This window comes from Lepus europaeus, chromosome 2 (genome assembly GCF_033115175.1).
Source record: "Lepus europaeus isolate LE1 chromosome 2, mLepTim1.pri, whole genome shotgun sequence".
In the NCBI taxonomy this organism is placed as follows: domain Eukaryota; kingdom Metazoa; phylum Chordata; class Mammalia; order Lagomorpha; family Leporidae; genus Lepus; species Lepus europaeus.
The window spans coordinates 81,244,915-81,267,533 of record NC_084828.1 but is presented as its reverse complement, the minus strand read 5'-3'; the positions used below and the strand labels follow the sequence as shown (position 1 = coordinate 81,267,533).

At 47.9% G+C, this 22,619-nt stretch overlaps 1 protein-coding gene across 1 annotated transcript in view; it reads left to right on the top strand.

The window, feature by feature from the left end:
* The window catches only part of HEG1 (heart development protein with EGF like domains 1), an 89,495-nt gene extending 67,810 nt beyond the window's left edge, over window positions 1-21,685 (top strand). Inside the window, exons 15-17 of the mRNA XM_062209157.1 lie at window positions 3,202-3,289; window positions 7,297-7,471; window positions 17,088-21,685. Coding sequence (XP_062065141.1) covers window positions 3,202-3,289; window positions 7,297-7,471; window positions 17,088-17,237 — 413 coding nt within the window. The 3' untranslated portion in view covers window positions 17,238-21,685. The remainder of the gene's footprint in view (window positions 1-3,201; window positions 3,290-7,296; window positions 7,472-17,087) is intronic.
* Window positions 21,686-22,619: the final 934 nt, after the last annotated feature.

Genomic DNA, 22,619 nt, shown 5'->3' with positions numbered 1-22,619 from the left:
GGCACCAGAATACGCCCCGCGCCTACTTGTCCTGCTGCCTCTGCCACCCCAGGCGAGGACCGCCCCCTCACTGTCGTCCTGTTGACATTTCTGAAGAGTCCAGGCCTGTTCTCCTGAATGCCTTGTGATCTCTTCATTCTGCTTGGTTCCTTGTTTCTTGCAAAATAAATAAATAAATAGTTGCTGTCCTATAGTCCTAACTTATGCACTTGATATTTGTCTTTCCGGAGACCTCTGTCATTGCTGCCTTTATCATGGAAAAAATAAATCATGTTAAATGTGAAAAAACCAACCCACTGTCCCGCAGCAGCAACAGTATAAGTGATCATTTAGTCGTATTCACCCTAGTATTGCATCAGGCTGTGAAAAGATTCAGAGCAGTGGAGATGCTGTGTGTTGGCAGGAGTCAGGCCAGACGAACATCCAGGAAGAACCTGTAGCTGCTTGGGAGGAAGGAGAAAGGATTGATTATCCAGACATCAGGTGGAAGTCTTAGCTCAGAATGGCCCTTTCGTTCCATCGTGACCGGCCTCCGCTCCATCAGAAGGGAAAGGAAGCGGGCTGTTCTCCGTCTGCCCTCTCCCCAAGGAGGGACTCTGATGAGACGGAAGGGGCAGAGTGGCGTGGGAAGTTGTTATGGTGGAAGGCCGAAGGCACGGGCTATGTCCATGCACAGACTGTCAGAGGGCACAAGGGAAAACAAAAAAAGAATACAGTGATCACAGGTGGGAAAAGGCGGCATTCTCACCACACATCACCGATGAGCTCACGGAGGGGAAAAATGAGGAGCACTGAGTGAATTGTAAAATAAAACTCATGTGGCTACCTGGAAAGTTCTGTGATCAAGAGTTTTAAGAGAAGACGTATTGGCTGGTGAAGGTTCTTCTGGATCAAATTAGCCTAGGTAGTTTAACAACAAGGAGTTTATTGGAAGGGTTGGCAGGAGGCAGGCACTTGTGGGGAGCAGCTAGAGGTAGGGCTGTCTTCTCAGAGCCGTGAGCGTCATCTGGTCTAGGCATCTCCGCTCGGTCTTTGCTGTGTGTGTCTGCCACTGGCTTTCTCTCCTTCCCAGACCACATGGTGGACAGCAGGGCCACCGAACAGCTCTTGAGTGTCTGTCACTGGTTCAGCATTTTGACATTTTGGGAGAGAAGGCTCGCTCTCTCTTTCCCACTTTGAGGCCCCTGGGAAGGAAGTAATTGGTCCAATTTGTATCATGTGCTTATTCGCACCCAGTCAGCTGTGGTCAGGGATGGTATTGGAGTTACCAACCCCATGGCAGATGAAGGGAGGCGAACAGTTCCTTAAAGGGGGTTGACTAGCAGACAGTCCAGAAGGTTCCACCCAAATAAACATTTGAACAAAAGCAAATGGAAGGCCTAAGGCCCAGAACAGGTTGGTTTGATGAAGAAAACACTAGCAGTGATGCAGTAGTGTCAGGCTGTGAAGGGCAAGGGGAAGAAGTGGCCATTGCTTGAGAGTCTTGCTGACAAATATCAGGAGGAAACTAGGACTAAAAATTCCAAGTTCTTCATTTCAGAAACTTTTCCCACTAGAAGGGATGGGACAGACAAGCCTGACCCAACATTCACTGCTTTCTGTCTCAATAAATACTCAGAGTACCTGCGAATCCAGTTAACGTTACAGTTGGCATTGATTCAAACTGTATGCACTTCTCCATCATAATAAACCTAGAGGCAGCGCCTCCGTTTTAAAGATAAGTTGTGGAATGCATAGCGATAGAAACCGATCCGTGGTGATTTTGTCCATAACTCACTGTAAGCTTGCAGTGACACAGCTGTCCAAAAACATCAAATGTGCTGTTAAAAATGTGTACAGGGTACGGCAAAGGTTCATTTTACATTAAATAAACTTACCTTTTAATGCCATTTTCCACAAACTGTTTGAAGTCCTCCATTATATACAGATATATATTGGGATTTCTAGATTTTGAGGACGTATGTGTATGTCTGAAAAAAAAAGCACAAAGGAGAAAGTAAAAGTTAGGTTAAGTTGCTGCTCAGAATGCCCATGTCGATGTCTGAGTGCTGGTTGAAATCCTGGCTACTCCATGCTTCTGATCTGACTTCCTGCTAATGTACGTAGGAGGCAATGGATGATGGCCCAGGTACTTGGATTCCTGCCACCCACATGGGAGACCTGGCTCCTGTCTTCATCCTAGTCTACGCTTGGCTGAGCTTCCATCTGGGTAGTGAACCAGTAGATGGAAGATCCATCTCTCTGTCTCTCCTCCTTTCTCTGTCACTCAGCTTTTCAAACAACTGAATAAGTCTTAAAATGAATAAATCTTCAAAACAAAACTGGGGAGTCTAACTCAGGGCTGCCTATTTTAACTGAATCAAGCATTTTTAAAATCTGTTCTCATCATCAAGTGAAAGAAGTTAAACAACAATTAACACCAAAGGGTGGGAAGTGACCAAGAAAAGATTCTGTCTTTTCTCCAGTACTTTTTAAAAATCAAGTCTCCAGAGGCATAATTTATACACAATAAAGGGCCCCCACCCTAAGTGAGAAAAAAGGGTCTAAATCTTAGAACAGCTATTTTTTTTTTTTTTTAGATTTTTATTTATATATTTGACAGGTAGAGTTAGACAGTGAGAGAGAGACAGAAAGGTCTTCCTTCCGTTGGTTCACTCCCCAAATGGCTGCCATGGCCGGCGCTACGCCAATCCGAAGCCAGGAGCCAGGTGCTTCCTCCTGGTCTCCCATGCGGGTGCAGGGCCCAAGCACTTGGGCCATCCTCCACTGCACTCCCTGGCCACAGCAGAGAGCCGGCCTGGAAGAGGGGCAGCCAGGATTAGCACCAGTGCCCATATGGGATGCTGGCGCCATAGGTGGAGGATTAACCTAGTGCACCACCATGCCGGCCCCAGAACAGCTATTAAAATGGACTCATTAATCATCTTTTTCTCCTTTTACCCTGGGTGGTTGACAGTGTGGCTGATAGTGTCCTCAGGGGCCTGACTACAGGTAGAGTTTAGGAGCCACCTCTCTAGCCATGGCTGAGAAGGGGGAGCCCCTCTCAACCCAGAGCAGATGCAGAACCAGCCATACAGGGTCCCTTGCTGGAGTCCAGGGAGAGGGAAGTGGGGTCAACGCCCAAGGTGGGGATGGAGAGGAGACTGTCCTTGGTATCCATCCATATTTTCCTTACCTCCTGCCAATCCACTCTTTTTGTAGCCTACCAGCTCATCACGGTGGTGATCGCAGCAGCGGGAGGTGGGCTGCTGCTTATTCTGGGCATTGCATTGATTGTCACCTGCTGCAGGTAAGTGAGGAGCGTCCAGATACTTGGTCTGTGTCTTTGCCTGTGCCTTTTTACTTTTTACTTTAAAGAATATTTGAAATGGCTTATAGTATTAAATCCTAATGTGTGTCTGAACCTTTAAAAAAAAAGGAGCAAGGGAAATTTATGACAGTTGGTACCTTCGAAGGGAAGTACATGGAACTTTACTATTTTATTTAAGAGGAGCAGCCAAAAAGCACAGTCAGCAAAAGAAAAAAGAGATAAATTGGACTTCATCAATATTACAAACTTTTGTGCTCCAAAGGTCACTATCAAGAAAGTGAAAAGGCAGCCCCAGAATGGAGGAAAACATTTGTAAATCATATGCAGGGCCTTCAAAAAGTTCACAGAGATATGCATAAACTTTTTCAAAATACTTATTTATTTATTTTAAAGATCTGTTTATTTATTTGAAAGTCATAGTTACACAGAGAAAGAAGGAGCGTCAGAGAGAGAGAAAGAAAGAGAGGTCTTCCATCTGCTGGTTCACTCCCCAGTTGGCCTCAACAGCTGGAGCTGTGCCAATCCAAAGCCAGGAGCCAGGAACTTCCTCTGAGTCTCCCATGCACGTGCAGAGGCCCAAGGACTTGGGCCATCTTCTACTGCTTTCCCAGGCCATAGCAGAGAGCTGGATCGGAAGTGGAGCAGCCAGGACTTGAACCGGCACCCATATGGGATTGCCGGCTCTGCAGGTGGCAGCTTTACGTACTACGCCACAGCGCCAGCCCTTATTTATTTATTTATGAGAGAGCAAGCGAGATCTCCGCTGGTTCACTTCCCAAATGCCTACAACAGCAGGGGCTGAGCCAAGCCAAAGCCAGGAGCTGAGAACTCAATCCAGGTCTCCTGTGTGGGTGGCAGGGGCTCAGCTACTTGAGCCATTGCCTACTGCCTTCCAGGGTACACAGTAGCAGAAAGCTGGAATGGGAAGTGGAGCCAGGACTCAAACCCAGGCCCTGTCATAGGAGCAGAGGGCATCCCAGGGCAGCATTCTAAGGACTGTACCAAGCACCTGACCATCCATTACCTTTTAATACCATTTTCCATGAACTTTTTAAGGTACTTTCAGGGACATGTATTTAGAATATAAAAAGAACACTGACCACTAAAGAATAAGAATACAATTTGATTTAAAAATAGGCAAAGGATTTGAATAGCCACTTCTCCAGAAAAGGTATTCAAATGGCGAGTAAGCACGTGGAAGGGTGCTCAATGTCATTAATCATCAGGGAAATACAAATCAGAACCACCCTGAGACACCACTTTACACCCCTAGGATAGCTATTCAAAACACAAAAGCAAACAAACAGCTCTTGGTAAGGATGTAGAAAAATCTGGGGTCCGGTGCTGTGGCTTAGTGGGTAAGGCCACCGCCTGCAGTGCTGGTGACCCATATGGGCGCTGGTTCGAGTACTGGCCGCTGCACTTCCAATCCAGCTTCCTGCTATGGGCTAGGAAAGCAGTAGAAGATGGCCCAGGTCCTTGGGACCCTGCACCCATGTGGGAGATCTGCAAGAAGTTCCTGGCTCTTGGCTTCGGATCGGCCTAGCTCTGGCCATCGTGGCCAGTGGGGAGTGAACCAGTGGATGGAAGATTTTCTCTCTCTCTCTCTCTCTGCCTCTCCTTCTCTCTCTGTAACTCTGTCTTTCAAATAAATAAATCTTTAAAAAAAATCAGAACCCATATACACTGCTGATAGAAACATAAAATGATACATTCACTTTGAAGAAGTCTACAAGTCGAATACAGCACTTTCACTCTTAGGTGTATACCCAGGAGAAATGAATTCATATGTTCACACAAAAACTTGTACTCATATGATTGTTCATAGCAATGTCATTCATAATAGCCAAAAGGCTAAAAACTACTCCCATATCTATCAACTGATGAGTAAATAAATAAAACAGGATGTATTCATGTAATGAAGTATTATTCAGCCAAAAAAGGGAAAGAAGCTATCATGTGATCCTACTGATAAGAATTTTTTTTTTTTTTTTTTTTTGATAGGCAGGGTGGATAGTGAGAGAGAGACAGAGAGAAAGGTCTTCCTTTTTGCGGTTGGTTCACCCTCCAATGGCCGCTGCAGCCGGCACATAGTGCTGATCTGAAGCCAGGAGCCAGGCGCTTTTCCCAGTCTCCCATATGGGTGCAGGGCCCAAGGACTTGGGCCATCCTCCACTGCCTTCCCGGGCCATAGCAGAGAGCTGGCCTGGAAGAGGGGCAACCAGGATAGAATCCGGCGCCCCAACCGGGACTAGAACCCGGTGTGCCGGTGCCACAAGGCGGAGGATTAGCCTGTTAAGCCATGGCGCCGGCCAAGAATTTTCTAAAATAAATAAATAGGCCAATCTAACTAGAGACACAAATCACATTAGTAGTATTGCCTAGGGCTGTGGTGGTGGAGTGAGGGAATAGGAGAGACCTGAGGAGTGATGACTAAGGAGCCTGGGGCTACTTTTGGGGGTGATAAAATTGTCTTAAAATTGTGATGATGGTTGCACAATTCCGAACATGCTAAAAGCCAGTAAATGGGTAAATTGATAGTAAGTGTATTATATCTCAATGAAGCTGTGTGTATATAGTCTACAGAGAGAAGCAAACCAAGAGAAGGAGGGAATTGACTTTGTGATTATTCAAATGAGGGGAGAGTAAGACCTTTGATTTGGGATGATAATTAATGGTAGGAATGACAGGTGGAGGAAGCCTCCCAAAATAGCAAGTTAGCTCTCCCACCATTGACTTGAGGCCATTTCAAGATCTCCTCTGTCCCCAGTAAGGCCACAGAGAACAATTTGCCCTAACTGCCCATTTACGAATGCAGGCCTTATAGTCTGGCCTTTGCTTATCATTTCCTAAAGTGCCATCAGATCATCAAAGATCAACCGTATGAGTGGAAATGGACTTCTGGGCATGAGACTAAGCACAGTTACCCAGAGGGACAGAGGCTGAATGCTCGGGGGTGCAGCCTCACGTTTGCTGTGTGTTCTGTGTCATGTGGTGTGGCTGGTCCAGGAAGGTTGACTGGGAAGGGAAGGTAGTTATGAACCAGTAAGTCATTGCTTAGGGACTGGACTACCCCACTCACCAGGGAGCAGCACAGTGAGAGTCTGTTTTGAATTTGCACCAAGGGCCAATACCTAAGCCACACGCTGGACGTTTGGTTTTATTATCTTCCAGTCAACTTTGTATGTTCACCGGGAAATTCACTTATAGGAAAGTGAGATAGAAGAAAGAATCTTCAGACTATCTTATCCAAGGCAAATCTGACTTAAAGTGTCTGATCATAGGCCTGCTAGATAGATGAAGAACGCGTCGTCCAACATTGCTGGTAGTGAAATGTCACAGGATTTTTCTGACCTGCTGAAATGAGAATGGGTGTATGTCTATAAATAGGTGGGCTTTTTTGGGCAAATAAACCATCCCGTCTTTAGGATTTGTAAAGTAGGAAGAGCACTGCCTGGGAGGGTGAGAGGCCTGACTTTGAGTCCCAGCTCTGCTGGTAACAAAAGGCAGCCCGGGAGGACAAGTTGGGTCTCTTTACTCAGCCCCAAAGCTCCTGACTCGGTAGACCTGGGGAGGCCCACTCTGCCCACCCTGTGAGTTCTGAGGCTTGGGAGGATGGGAGCCTGGACTAGCCTTGTTTAGGGCCTCTGGCTGCAGCGTGCTATGCGCTTGGGACTCCTCTTTCCCTGACTGCTCCCAGTCATAGTGACCCCTGTCCTCCACAGAGGCTTCAGTCTGCTCCTGGGCAGCTGTCTGTGTCCTCCTGGCCCCGGCCCCGGAAGGGATTTTTCGCATCTTTGTTAAAATTGTTTTAGGCAAATAATAAAGATAATGACAGTAGTAACACCCCACAGTGGGCAACGACAAAGAAACGTGATGGTGACTCAGTCTCAGTGAATGGTGCAGTGCTCCTTGGTGCTCTCACAGACCCCATTTCTTTACCAGGACCTATTCATAGAACTTTCTGAATATTTTTTATCCTGCAGAAAGAACAAAAATGACATAAGCAAGCTCATCTTCAAAAGTGGGGATTTCCAAATGTCCCCGTACGCTGAGTACCCCAAGAACCCTCGCTCACAAGAATGGGGCCGAGAAGCTATTGAAATGCACGAGAACGGAAGTACCAAAAACCTCCTGCAGATGACGGATGTGTACTACTCGGTGTGTATCCCCGCGCGGCGACCTCGGGCGCCCTTGCCCCTGAGAAGCACCGTTCGTTTGTGGTGGTGGACGCACTCCCTGCTGCTGGTTGGGAGCAAGAGGACGGTGGCAAGGCCTCTCATTTGCAGCTTTCGTAGTCAGTTTGCTTCCCATCTGTTGTGTGTGGTATTTACTGATTTGGGTATTGAGCTATGAGGGCTATTTCCATCTAGCACTTCAGTGGGATTTAATGTTAACTTTCTTATTATTGAACTTGCTTTTAAGGTGTAGAAACGGAAACTAAAAGGGGGAGAAAGAATTCAGTGCTATTCAGCCCTCGGTCCACTTACCTTGTGCGGTTAAGTGATTAAAACTGGGGTACGGAGGTATAAAGAGAACAAGTCAGTGTCGTCCTCCACAAGCCCACCTCACAGGCCCACTGAATGGCGCACTCGGTGGGGCTGTGCTAACTCGCTCTGTCTAGCCCCGGACTGCGTCATTTGGAAAACAGGAGACCTTGAACCCTGCCTTCTTGTGTTGCACGTTGAATTTAACCCAGGTGTTCGTGTCCCTGTGTACTGCCAGTTCAGTTCACGTTCCTCTGTGTCAGCCATAAAGCAGACACACATGGGGCTGTCTGAGCTGGAAAATAAACGGGGGTCAGGTGACTTCTTGTGCTCTGTGGAGCTGTTTGAGGTACAGCAATAAATCTGAAACCTTGCCCCATGGGGCCTTAATGAAGTACTAGACAATCGTGTTACGGAAGCTATAGGCCCCCTGGTTGCCATGGGAGTTAGCCAGGAGGATTCAGACTTTGGATGGGAGTGGCAGTTTTGTTGATGCTAACAAGTAGTTTCGATCGACCTTTTTTTTTTTTTCAAAAATTTGAACCCAGAGAACAAGAAGAAATAAGGAAAAAGGTAAACACAGACACAGACACAAGCTTAGCTTTAAGGTACTTGCACTGATATTTCTGCCTACGGCTTTGCTTCTTCTAATTTTTCCTCTGTTGGTCAGGAAGTCCCTTTTGCTTTCCTAGCTGAAGCCATAATTGTCCAGGTCTGCCCCCACACGCACACGTCCTTTGCTAGGTCCTCCTCAGCCACGGTGGGATGAAATGACCAGCAGCAAACAGGCCTGTGGCTTTGTAGGTCCGAGTTTTACTGCATGTTTCCACGGCTTTGGCCTTAAGTAGATCCAGTGCATGCACACCATCTTCATAGCAGGCTGAGAAGCCTGTAGAAGCAGAGCCCAAGCCTACAGTGTGAAACTATCACCCGAGCAGAGGAGCCACCCCTCATGGTAGGCTCAGGTGTGGTCCAGGAGGTCCCCACATTAGGCTCTTACAGACTCCGGTTTATAGTAAGCAGCATCTACTGGTGTATTTCTGCCGGAAAGCATTTAGCTGTGTGCTCCTGTGAGCACCTCAGAGTAGCCTGTTACTTGTTCCCAGGGAGTTTTTTGTTTGGTTGGGTTTTTGTGTTTTTGTTGTGTTTTGTTTTTGTAGACCAGGTGACTGATTCATGACCCATTAAACTGGTATCTGATCAGACACCTGAGAATCACCAGTGGCCCCTGGGAGGCAGGGGGCCACTCACCATGTGGCCACTCTAGCAGTGAGAGTGGTGGTACCAGAAACAGGTGGTGGAGTTTTCCTCAGCAGGGTGGGTGGGTGAGTGGAATGTGTATGCCATGGGCAGCTGAGGTGGGAGCCCTGGGGTGGCAGTGGTGGTGGTGGTGGTGGTGGGCATTGAGCAAAGACGCAAGCCCTAGGGCAGCAGCAGTTGCTGGCAGTATCTGGCTTAGAGCTTCTAACAAGGGGGTCGTGGGGCCCTATGAAGCTCATGTCAGTTGTCTTCTGCTAAGTGCCAGGGAGACTTTAAAGCCAGTTATGCTCCACAGAGAAAGATACTTTAAAAAAAAAAAAAAAGGTAAAATAGTATCAGTGAAAAGGATTGGCACTATGGCCAAATAGAGGTATTCAGTGCTATCTTCCTCCTCCACAAATAAGAATCAGAAAACCCAATAAAGAGCTGCATTTTGAAATGAGTGGAACTAGAACCCAGCAACAGAGAGACAGGAAACGTGTAAGACACAGGGACCTGACATAGTGGCACAGAGTGGACTAAAGTGCACCAGACAACCATAGCCCTAGTTCCCCAGTCTGGGGAGTCCCAGCAGACCCATCGCCATGGAAACTGGCAACTCCAGTGATGGGAACTCCATAGGCCCCACAGTCTTAGAGCCCAGTTAGCAGAGTTATGTGGAGTCTGCATCCCAGCTTTGCTTCAGAGCCCAACTGCTGCCGCACAGCAGTGTGTCGGGGGCAGAGTCATGCTGCCAGCCCATCATCGAGTGAGGGCAGGCACCCTGTGCCAAGCCCTGCCTGCAGGCACAGCCAGCCCAGAGTTGGCCCTGAACACCTCGGAGCCTGAGTGTACGCAGGCTGCACTAGGTGTTCCTAGAAGCCACCAGCTGCTACCGGACCTGAAGGCCGGCACTCTAAGCTGGATACTGCTGGTGACCCCTGCTGCCCTAGGGCTTGCGTCTTTGCTAAATGCCCACCACCACCACCACCACTTCCACCCCAGGACTTCCACCTCAGCCGCCCCCAGTGTATACGTTCCACACACCCCACCCTCCTTGCTGAAGAAAACTCCACCACCTGTTGGTGGCACCACCACTGCCGTTGTAGAGTGACCACTTGGTGAGCACCCCCACCGCTGCAGTGTGTACATCTGCCTGGGCCACTGAAGTACCCCTTCGTCCACTTGGCTGTCAGAATCACAAGCTCTTGGATATCAGCTCTGCGAGCGCAGCACCCAAAGCCATCGATTGAAGCCAGAGAAGCTATAGGGAGACCACACTAAGAGGCCACACACAGCTGGAACGAAAGCCATCATAGCCTACCAAACCAGCCCCTTGAAACAGATACTCAGGAGAAAGCCACTACTACAGAAGTTGTCTTACGAAAGTGCTTGACACATCTGATCCACCTGATGTACAAATCTCAACATACAGCCACAAGAATTATAAAAAATAAGGTAACATGGTGACTCCAAAGGAACTCAATAACTCTAGCAGTAGGCCTCAAAGAAGTGGAGATTGACGTTCAGAAGAATGGCTATAAGAGAATTCAGGAAATAGAAGAGAATACAGATAGTTTAACAAAATTAGGAAAATGATATGTGGTATGAATGAAGAATTCAGCAGAGACAGAGATCTTGCAAAGGAAACAAATATTAGAAATGGAAAAACTCAGGGCCGTTGCTGTGGCGCAGCAGGTTAACACCCTGGCCTGAAGTGCCAGCATCCCATATGGGTGCCGGTTCGAGTCCCGGCTGCTCCACTTCCCATCCAGTTCTCTGCTATGGCCTGGGAAAGCAGTAGCAGTAGAAGATGGCCCAAGTCCTTGGCCCCTGCACCCACATGGGAGACCCGGAAGAAGCTCCTGGCTCCTGGCTTCAGATCAGCACAGCTCCAGCCGTTGCAGCCAATTGGGGAGTGAACCCTCGGATGGAAGACCTCTCTCTCTGCCTCTCCTTCTCTCTGTGTAACTCTGACTTTCAAATAAATAAATAAATCTTAAAAAAAAAAAAGAAATGGGAAAACTCAGTAAATCAAATAAGAAATACAGCTGAAAGCCTCAACAGCAGACTAGATGAAGTAGAAGAAAGAACACCTGGACCTGAAGACAAGTCTTATGAAATATCCTATTAGACACAAATACACATGTAAGAAAAAACAAAAAGAATTAAGACAGCTTCTAGGAACTTTGGGACACCATTAAACAAATATTTGAAAATTGAGGGGGTTCCTGAAAGCAAAGAGAAAAGAAAGGCGTAGAAAACCTATTCAGTGAAATAATAGCTGAAAACGTCTTCACTCTTGGGAATGCTCTGGTCATCTAGATACAGGAGGCCCATGGGACCTCAAATAGACATGACTCAAAAAGATCCTTACCACGGCATGTTACAGCCAAACTGCCAAAAAGTACAGCACAAAGAGAATTCTAAAAACTGCAAGAGAGAAGCTCCGAGTCACGTCTCGGGGACCCCAGCTCTCCCCTGTTGGACTAACGGCAGATTTCTCAGCAGAAACATTACAGGCTGGGAGGAAACAGAATGGCCTAGTTCAAGTTCTGGAGGAACAAAGGTGCCAACCAAGAATACCCAGCAGAGATACCCTGTGTACATGAATGAGAAATAAAGACTTCCCAAGACAAGCGAAAACTGAGGGGATTCATCGTTACTGCACTGGCCTTATAAAAGATCTTAAGAGAATCCTACATCCAGAAGCAAGATAAAGATAACTACTATTTATGGAAACATGTAAAAGTATAAAGCCCACTAGAAGAGCAGAGAAACAAAAGAAAAATAGGAAAGAATCAAACCTTATCATAGTAAACCACAAAGATAAACAACAGGAAAGGAAGAAAAGAACAAAGGATATTTAAACAAAAGAAGAGAGTTCTTTTAATGCTAGAACTTTGTTTTTACTTACTGATAGTAACCTTGAGTGGAAACAGACTAAATTCTACCATTAAAAGACCCAGTGGTATGCTGCCTACAAGAAATTCATTTCACTACTAAAGATACATAAACCAAAAGTAAAAAAGAAAATATTCCATGCAAATGGAAACTAAAAACAAATAATCAGATAAAATAGATTTTAAGACAAAAACTGTAAAAAGACAAGACCAACTGAAGAAGATAGAACAATTGTAAATATATATGTTTCTACTGCTAGAATACCCAATTTTATAAAGCAAATACTAAAAGGAGACATAGGCTTCAATATATAGGATTTTTGAAAGTTCATGAAAAATGAATTTAAAAGATAGGTGTATTCTGATGCAATAAAATTGAAATTCATGCATAGTTTATTCACAATATGCATTTTCCACAATCTTTGAGCACCTCTCCAATGCCCCACTTTCATCAATAGACAGTGTCCAAACAAACAAACAAAAAAAGCATCAAAGAAACAACTATACTAGACCAAATGGACATAGCAGATATTTAAAGAACATTTCATCCAGTAGCTGCAGAGTAAACATTCTTGTCATCAGTACCCGAACATTCTCCAGGACAGGCCACATGTTAGGCCCCAAAAGAAATCTCAGCTAATCAGAAAAAAAAACAGCATTGTATTATATATCTTTTCCAACCACAATGGAATAAAACTAGAAATAACAGGAAAAGAAACTTTAGAAGTTGTGTAAATAACATGGCGCTATGGTGTAAAATAGATAGGGCTCATGTAGACATAAGTCATAAGTTGACGGTACTAAGAGAAAGGAAACTGAATCCAGTTATGGTGTTTAGGAGGTGGGTCCTGTGACCTCAGAAGGTAGTTCTGTTAAGAGAGTTGATAACAAAAGCACAAGTCAAACCCAACCTTTGCTCTGTGCTTCCTGGCACTCCATGTGATCCTCCTCAACTATTCTACCACTGCCATCTGTCCTCATGAGAGGCCAAACCAATGGGATTTCCTGATCTTGGACTGTGAACCTCCAGACAGAACTGTGGGCCAAAGTAAAGATCTTTCCTTCACAGGAGTTTGTCTTAGGTATACCATTGGAATGCTAACAAGCTGAAAAATACACATGGAGACGAAACAACATGCTATTGAACAAATAATCACTCACAGAAAAAAAGTCAAAGGGCAAATTTTAAAGTTTCTTGAAACATATAAAAATGAAATACAACATACCAAAATTTATGGGATACAGCAAAAGCAGTTTTAAGAGGTAAGTTTGGGGGGCCAGTGCTGTGGCATAGTGGGTAAATCCGCCACCTGAGATGCTGGCATCCCATATGGGTGCCAGTTCGAGTCCAGGCTGCTCCACTTCCAGTCCAGTTCTCTGCTATGACCTGGGGAAGCAGAAGATGGCCCAAGTCCTTGGGCCCCTGTACCTGCGTGGGAGACCCGGAAGAAGCTTCTGGCTCCTGGCTTCAGATTGGTGCCGCTCCGGCCATTGCTGGAAGTGAACCAGCAGATGGAAGATCTCTCTCTTTGTCTCTACCTCTTTCTGTAACTCTGTCTTTATATATGTGTGTGTGTGTGTGTGTGTAAATTCTACATATCTTCATGATAAAAACCCTGAATAAACTAGGTTTAGAAAGTATACATGGGCCGGCGCCGCAGCTCACTAGGCTAATCCTCCGCCTTGCGGCGCCAGCACACCGGGTTCTAGTCCCGGTCGGAGCACCAATCCTGTCCCGGTTGCCCCTCTTCCAGGCCAGCTCTCTGCTGTGGCCAGGGAGTGCAGTGGAGGATGGCCCAAGTCCTTGGGCCCTGCACCCCATGGGAGACCAGGAGAAGCACCTGGCTCCTGCCATCGGATCAGTGTGGTGCGCCGGCCGCAGCGTGCCTACCGCGGCAGCCATTGGAGGGTGAACCAACGGCAAAAGGAAGACCTTTCTCTCTGTCTCTCTCTCACTGTCCACTCTGCCTGTCAAAAATAAAAAAAAAAGAAAGTATACATGACAAACTTGCAGGCAATATTATACTGAATGAGGAAAAGTTGAAGGGATTTCTTCCAAGATCTGGAACAAGACAAGGACATCCTCTCACTGCTCTTACTCAATCTAGTGTTACAAGTTTTAGCCAGAACAGTTAGGCAAGAGAAGGAATAAAAGGCATGCAAATAGGAAGGGAGGAAGTCAGATAACTCCTCTGTGCAGGTGATAGGATTCTGTGTACAGAGGAATCTACGGACTCCACCAGGGAACTGTTAGAACAAATCAGTAAGTCAGTAAAATTGCCGGATACAAGATCAACACACAAGAATCGGTAGCATTTTTATAATTAACTTGCTGGTAAAGAACTTGTAAGAGCATTTCCATTCTCGATAATCACACACAGAAAAATAAAATACCTTGGAATAAACTTAATCAAGGATGTGAGGTCTCTACAGTGGAAACTAAAAAATACTGATGAAAGAAATTAAGACATGCAGGAAATGGAAAGACTCCCCATGCTCATGGATTGGAAGAATTAATATTGTTAAACTGTCAATACCACCCAAAATGATTTTCAGATTCAGTGCAATCCCCATCAAAATACCAACGACACTCTTCACAGAACTAGGGGAAAAATTCCTAAAATTCCTCTGGAAACAAAATACCCCCAAATCACCAGAGCAATCTTGAACAAAAGGAACACAGCTGGAAGTATGATAATATCTGATTTGAAGACATACTGCAGAGCCATAGTAACCAAATAGATCCTGGCGTGAAAACAGACACATAGACCAATGGAATAGAATAGAAATCTAAGGAAAAAGCCCATGTGTCTATAGCCAACTGATTCTTGACAAAGGCAATGAAAATATACAGAGAGGGGCAGGCATTTAGCACATGGTTAAGACACTGCTTGGGACACCCACACGGGTTCGAGTCCCATCTCCACTTCCCATCTAGCTTCCGGGTAGCGTGCTCCTTGAGGGCAGCAGATGATGGTGCAGTACTTAGCTCCCTGCCACCTATCTGAGAGACCCTTATTGGATTCCGGTCTCCTGGCCTCAGCCTGGCCCAGCCCCAGCCATTGGTGGGCATTGGGGGGGGGGGGGGGTGTGAACCAGTAGGTAGAAGATCTCTCTTTTTCTTCATGTGCATGTTTGTGTGTGTGTGTGTGTCTTTGTGTCTATTTCTCTGCCTTTCAAATAAAATGAAAATAAGTAAAACAAATAAATAAACTTAAAAAAAAAACATGCAGAGAAAAGACAGCATCTTCACTGAATTGTGCTGGGAAAACTGCCTCTCTATATAGAAAAGCCCTAAACTTGACATTGCACTCCCATCTCAAATGACATACAAAAATCAACTCAAAATGGATCAAAGGCCTGTATATAAGACCTGAAACTACGCAACTACTAGAGGAAACATAAGGGACCAAGCACAGAAAACAAATCTCCAAACAGGCAAATGGGATTGTTCCAAACTGAGGATGGTTCTACACAGCAAAGAAACAAGTCAAGAGACAACTGACAGAATGGGAGAAAATATTTGCAAGCTATTCATCTGACAAAAGATTGATACGCAAAATATGTAAGAATCTCAAAACACTTAACAAAAATATAACAAGTGGGCAAGTGATCTGAATAGACATTTCTCAAAAGAAGAGAGACCAATGGCTGATAAATATGTGGGAAAATGCTCACTATCATTAGCCATCAGGGAAATGAAAATCAAGACCACAGTAAGAGATCATCTTATCCCAATTAGAATGGCTGTTATCAAAAGGACAACAACAAATGCTGGTGAGGCTGTTGATAAAAAGGAACTCTTACACTCTGTTGGTGGGAATGGAAATTAATAAGCTATTATGGAGAACAGTATGGGGTTCTTAAAAATCTGAAAATAGATCTGCCATGTGACTCAGCCATCCCACGTCTGGGTGTACATCCAAGGAAGTGAAATCACAGATACCCGCACTCCCATGTTCACTGCAGCGCTGGTTACAGTAGCCAAGCTGCAGGATCAGCGTCGGTGCCCCTCAGTGGATGCATGGGTGCAGGAAACGTGGGCAGTATACACAGTGCACTGTTGCTCAGCCAGCGGGAAGAGTGACAGCCTGGTAGCAAAATGGATGGAAGTGGAAGGCATTTTGTTAAGTGACATAAACCAAGCATGGAGAGGTGAACACCACACGTTGTCAGATGTGGAAGCTTTAAAAAAAAATCCATCTGAATGTAGAATAGTGATTGGTAGAGGTTGGATAATGGGAACCCGAATGCAGAAGGATGTGCTCCACTGTTGTGTAGCGCAGTAGGGTGCTGTAGTGCACAAGAACCTGTTAACATACTGTATGAAGAAGCAGAAGAGAGGAGCTCAGACTCTAAGCATAAAGAAATAATAAACCAGAAATGCTGGTTACTGTGATTTGATCAGCACATGCTATATGTCTTGAATTATCACACTGAGCCCCATAAGGATGGACAGTAATTACATGTTAATCAAGAAAATGTATAAAACCCTGTGAAATGTAAAAAGAAATAAATTTAGTAAAAGTGATAATAATCATCATACAGGGTAAACCATGGTCTTTTCCTACCTTAGTCTAATGTCACTGGGCTGCCCTGAATTAAGGGTTTTGTTTTTTTTTTTTTTTTTTTTTTTAATTCGGGCAGGGGCTGGTGTTGGCACAGCCAGTTAAACCATCACTTGCCACACCAGCGTTCTGTATTAGAACTCCAGTCCAAGTCCTGGCTACTGTGCTTCTGATCCAGCTTCCTGCTAGTACACCTGGAAAGGCAACAGATAATGGCTCAAGTGCTTGAGCCGCTACCACTCAAGGGGGAGACCCAGATGGAGTTCCAGGCTCCTGGCATTGGCCTGGCCCTGACCTGGCTGTTGTGGCCATTTGGGGAGTGAACCAATGGATGGAAGATCTGCTTCTCTCTCTCCTTCCCTCTCTCTGTCTCTGTCTCTCCATCTCTGACTCTGGCTTTCAAATAATAAAGTAACATAGGGCAAATGTATATCAGATTCCATAAAGAGACTTACCTGCTCTGCTTTTTATAATTGCTTTCATTTTAAGTTTATTTTAAAAAATAGCATTTTCTTTAAAAAAAAAAAAAAGTTAAACTTAAGAATAATCAATGGGCTTTCCTTTTCTCTTTGGCAACCAGCCCACGAATGTAAGGAATCCTGAACTTGAACGAAATGGACTGTATCCGGCCTACACAGGATTGCCCGGATCACGGCATTCTTGCATTTTCCCTGGACAGTATAACCCATCTTTCATCAGCGATGAGAGCAGAAGACGAGACTACTTCTAAATCCAGGAAACAGAGGGGGACCCATTGCTCTGAGCCAGTTCCCTGGGCTCTCTGTGGCTCGGAAGACTGCAGCAGGCACTGGCCGCTCCCAGGACTTGTCGGAGCCCCCGTGAGTGGCGAGCAGGGGGGACGAGTGTGAGGGACATGACCGCAGCGGAAGGGGACGGATGCATGTGGAACTGCAGGCTGCTCATCCAGCACCATTGTCGTTACTGTGAACATGAACGTGAACGTGAACGTAGGCCAGTGCCAGGAGAGTCTCTGAGTGACAGCAGCCCGGCACTGGGGCCAGAGGTGACCATCAGCCGAGGCAGCCCAGTAGGCGTCTTCGCCAGGACCCAGTTTTCCCTTAGTTTGCACTTTAGTAAATCGGGCAGGGAGGTTTGGATTTTTTTCAAGACTGTTTCAGAAAGGGGGCTTCCTTTCCTAAAACGCTTCTACAGGTCGCAAGTTGGTGATTCATTTGCAGCCAGGCGCTGGCCCCCTGGTTATTTTCCTGTCCAGTGCCTGTGTGCTGAACAGCAGGTGCACATGAACAAACCACTAAGGTTGGAAGTTGCTGCGGCCGGGTGTACAGTGCGTCAGTGTTTCTCAGTCATCTTGAGCCACAGTTTCTAAGCCAACCCCCATAAGGAATTGAAATTTGTTAGGCACGGCACACAACGTCAGTTTGGATTTTTAGTTAAGGTGATGCATTTTTCTAGGACTGTGCGTTTTTTTCCCCTCCCTTTACAGTTAAATCTCAATTTTTCAAATAAGTCGGGATTGTGGCAAAACGACAGTTGGTTTTAGTTAGAGGCATCCAGCTACCCTGTGGTGGGAACCAGCAGGCAGAGTGGCCAGGGGGCACCTGTCATCCGGGAGGGCATCGCATGGGGCCCAGGGCTCTGACCACCACCACTGAGGCCAGAGGTTGCGTAAATAAGTAGAAACAGGAAGCTGGATGCAGGGGTTGGAGCTGGTGTTTCACCAGTGTAGGGAAAGGAGCCTGGTATGGGGGTCTCTGCAGCTGGGCGTGGTTAAAGGAACCAGCTAAGCAGGGATGGGAGGTTGCCAGCGTCATCGGTGCTTTGGGAAGTCCTGGGTTGCTAAGGAAGAAGAGGGAGCTAGGATGGAGCCGTGGGGCAGCGTGCTGACCTGTTAGTGACGTGTCTGTGTGTCCATAGCCTCGTCCAAAGGCTCAGGGCACGCTGTCAACCACTCACGGCTATTCACTGAGGAGATAACTTATTTTCTCTCACTCAGTCGTTTGTACCTTGTTCCGCTACTGTGCAGTACCCTCCAGAAATGTGGCTGGAGTTCAGGTCAGCGTTGGAGAACTGAAGACTTCTGGCCAGGGAGGGCCGCCAGAGCTTGCCTTCCTTCGGCAAGGAGGTTGCACGCGCCTGGTTCATTCTGCCTGTGACGGAGGCCGCGGCCTGTGTTCCGCGCCCGCGGAACTGTGCTCCTGACCCCTGGGTTTGGGTGAAGTGAACTGAACACAGAGGCGGCAGAATGGCCCGCACCCTGCCGCTGGGGGCGCAGTGGCACACCCACTTCTGGAAATGCCGCAATTCCGCCTGAGCTTGGTGGTTTCTTCTGGAAACTGCTCGACGCCGTGGTTTTCAGCGTGGGCTGCCGCGTGTCCCCTGGTCTCCCTGACCAACCACCACCTGCTGGAGCAGGAACGCTGGTCAGGTGCGATGCGTTTTGCCAACTGCACGGCACTCGTCTCATGAGCTAAATACAAAAATTCTGGTTTTTGTCTGTGGATGCTAACTTGAATTTTCAAAGCATCGCCTTTTTGAATTCTCGGGTCTTGGCGTCCGTCTCTCCATGGAACCAGGTGGCCCTCTGTGCCCCGCTGGCTCAGCCCTCACTGGAGAGCCCCGAGCCCCTGAACTCCAGTCACCCGGGCCAACACACGTGGCTCCTTTCGAGGCAGCCTGGCTTCCTCGCCCCTGCCGCAGCCACGGGAGGGGCCGCGGAGGGAGCCTGGTGCAGGAGCACCCTCTGCCTCGCGCTGACGTCACTCCAGCTCCCATTTCGGGGCCTGAAGCTGTAAGCTCCGCAGAACGCAGGGTTCTGTCCCCAAAGCAGTCTTGGGAAGGATCCCAAGGCCCAGAAAAGAGTGAGCTTCAAGAATACCTTCCTGTTCCTGAGCCTTGTTTGAATGGAGTGGTTCAGAGTGTTTGGTTTTTGTCGTCGTTTTACTGTGAAAAAAAAAAGGAGGCGCCGTGCAAGGGGGCGTCCGCGCAGCCTCTGGTTTCCCGGAGGCTTGCTGGGGTGGGAAGGCGTGAGAAGAGCACAGCTGGTCTCCAGCGCCGGCTGCCCGCCTGGGGCTGACACCCGCGGAAGGAGCCTGCCCAGGCCACGGGCGGCGAGAGCCTGCGGACCGGAGAGAGGACAGAGCACGCCCAGAAATGCCCTGGTTGGGACCCCACAGCTGGGGCGAGGTGGGAGGGAGGGGCAGGGGACCCTGCCTGTGGGACCTTCAGCTGCTGCCGGGAAGAGCCGGGCCAGGTGGACCCGTGTGTCCCAGAGCGCCCTGGGGCGCGGCTTCCCAGCCTCCGCTTGGTGTCGTTAAGAGGGTCTTGACTTCCACCGATGTGCCTTCTAGCGCCGGGCACTGGGCTGTTTCCTTAGGAGGGCACACTCACGTCTCACTCGGTACCTGCCCTCACAGCACCCTTGTGAGGCGGCGTGAGTGCCCGCTGCAGATGGAGGAGCCTTCAGAGGGTAGGGAGCTCCCCTGCTCGGGCAGGACTCAGCCCTGTCTGCCCGGCTCACGCGTCCCTCCTTCCACCCTCAAAGAGGGCAGGACAGAATGTGCTTAAAAAATACGTTCCTTTTAAAGAACCTTCATATTATGAGCAGAAACCAAACTGATAAAGCATGCGAAGGTGTTGAATGCCCGTTTGGAACTGTCCCTTCAGGTTGGTTTTTAGATCTGTAGAAGCAGTTTGGCAGGTGGCTTTGGCTGAGGGCGGGGCACGGCGAGGACCCGGGTGTCCCATCAGCACAGCCAGACTCACGCATCCACCTGCGGGCAGTTTTGCCTTATTGCTGTAGTGAGGCCACGGCTCGCATGCATTGGGAGCTGTTTTGGTGAACCGTTATCAGAGTCAGGAACAGCTCAGACATCTGAATGTCGTGAATGCTCACACATCTCCCTCTCTTGGGGGCCACCTGATTTGAGAAGCGTCAGAGCCGCCACAGTTTCTGAGTGGATGGCGCAGTCGGGCTGACCGATGGCACTTTAGGCCAGAAACCAAGGTAAGACTGGCGCGTTCCTGAAGGATGTAGATGGCCCGAAGGAGAGGGCCACATCTTTGGAACATGAGGCTGGCGGGCTGCCCACGAAGTGGCTCCGAGTTGTTGGCATCCATCCAGGTGTGAGGGTCCCGGAGCAAGCACGTGGCTTTCTGGGGTCTCATTCAGTCCTCTGATGAGGTCCCCAGCCGCCCTGCAGCTCTTGAACTTGGCCTGAGGAAGGAGGGATGCCCTGCCCAGTGGCCTGTGGCTAAGCTTGGCTTCACCCACCCCCAGGAAGGGCTGTGGCCCGGAGCTCTGACTACACTGGCTTTGAGACGAGAGCACTTCTGTGGAGAGAGGAAGAATGTCGAGTTCAGAACGTCGGTGTTCGTGTTTTTGTTAAAGTTGCCTTTAATACCAGAGACAGTTTTTCTGTCTGCAAGGTTGGGTGGGGAGCAGAAGGAATGTCTTATTTCCTGCTGGTGGACAAAGCGTCGCCCCGAAGTTCTTGCGTGTTTTGGAAGCAGATGTGCTTCTGTAGGATTGGCCTTTGAATCTGGGTTCTCCTTTCCTCCAGTCTCCAAAGATCAAAACCAGTTAAAGCTGCAGGAACACTGAAGCGCCTCTCACCTCATCTCATCTGCTGTAAGCTGCTCACAGGAGGCCTGTGAGACCAAGGGGAGCCAGGTCCCAGGCTGGCTCTGCCCACCGGCTGCCGGCCAGGCCTTTGCAAAGAGAACACGTCAGAGAATTTGCATATTCAGTTCTGCTTTTATTTTGTTGTGTTTTTGTTTTGGGTGTCGAGTGCTTGGGGAAGGATGGGGTGGAGCTGTCTGCCTGGGAAACTGACCCACATCCCCTCTCGTTCTGTGCTACCTTGGCCTGTTCTAAAAAGGAAATGATTGTGTCACCACGAGTTGCTGTGAGTTTTGTAGTCTGTGTTGCAGGATTTGTGGCTAAATGAAGTGTGAGGCTGGAATCTGAGCGTTTTGAGTTTTCACCTTGTCCTGGATTTTTCTCTTTGTAACCCTTTAAACCCCAGACCCTGGTTGACTGTGTTAAATCCATTATGAGAATGTTATTTAAAGTTGTGTTATAATTGCAACCTCCACTAATTATTCAGTACTGTAGCAGCAAAGTATTATTTGTAAGAATTTGGTTATTTTTATATTTGTATCCACTATAAGTCTGGCGTTCTAGTCAGTAAAATGATGCAATAAAACTAATATCATTTTCATCATTTCTGTCTTCATAAGCAAACCGGCCCAGAGAGCAGCAAAGCATTTTTCCCTGAGGGGATCACTCCTGCCTGGCTGCACGGGGACTGAATGACCGCCCTGTGCTCAGTGCCCAGCGGCGAGGAAATAACCCTTTTGGATGCAGAGTGCATGGTTGGATGGACGGACGGGTGGCTGGACGGACAGACGGGCGAGTGGGACTGACCTACAGAAAGCCTGTCTCTGATAGAATAACTGCCTCTGCTTCCTTTCTCTCTGTGAAGAGCGTAAGTAGCAAAGTCTCGGGGTGACCGCCTCCCTGCGCTGCTGCGTGCCAAGTCCTCAGACCTGGGAGGAGGAGAGATGGCACGCCTGGGTGCTGGCGGAGACAGTGGGCCACGGGCCTGACACCTTGGGCGGCCGGGGAATGTAGCCACTGCAGGGTCTTAGTCCACCCATACAGGATGGACTGGGTCCCAGGAAAGGTAAGTGCGCCGCTCGCCCGTTCCCCAGCCTCCTGATCCCAGAGACAATCAGACGCAGCAGGGAGCCAAGTCTAGCAAGGACTCGTTTACTTTGTGCGTAACAGAACCTTTTATAGCACAAAACTGCAGTCATTGGGGCAGGGCTAAGGACCAACCAGTCACTTAAAAGATCACTTTATGGGGGGATTTCTAAAGGACTAGCCATATGTCTATACACTTGTTACTAGTTTTGTTCACCTCCCCTGATGTTGCGTAGCCAATTAGCTTTTGAGTTCTGCCCATCTTACTTCCCCTGGGCGCCATCTTCTTTGCCCCTCTCGCAGGGCCCGCTGGAGAGGAGGCCGCCGGCATCATCGTTGGCAGCCTGGTCCCTCAGGTTCCCAACAGTCCTCTTGCTGGGGGGAGGGAGGCTGTGGTGGCCAAGCGAGCTGCTCCAGGATCCACTC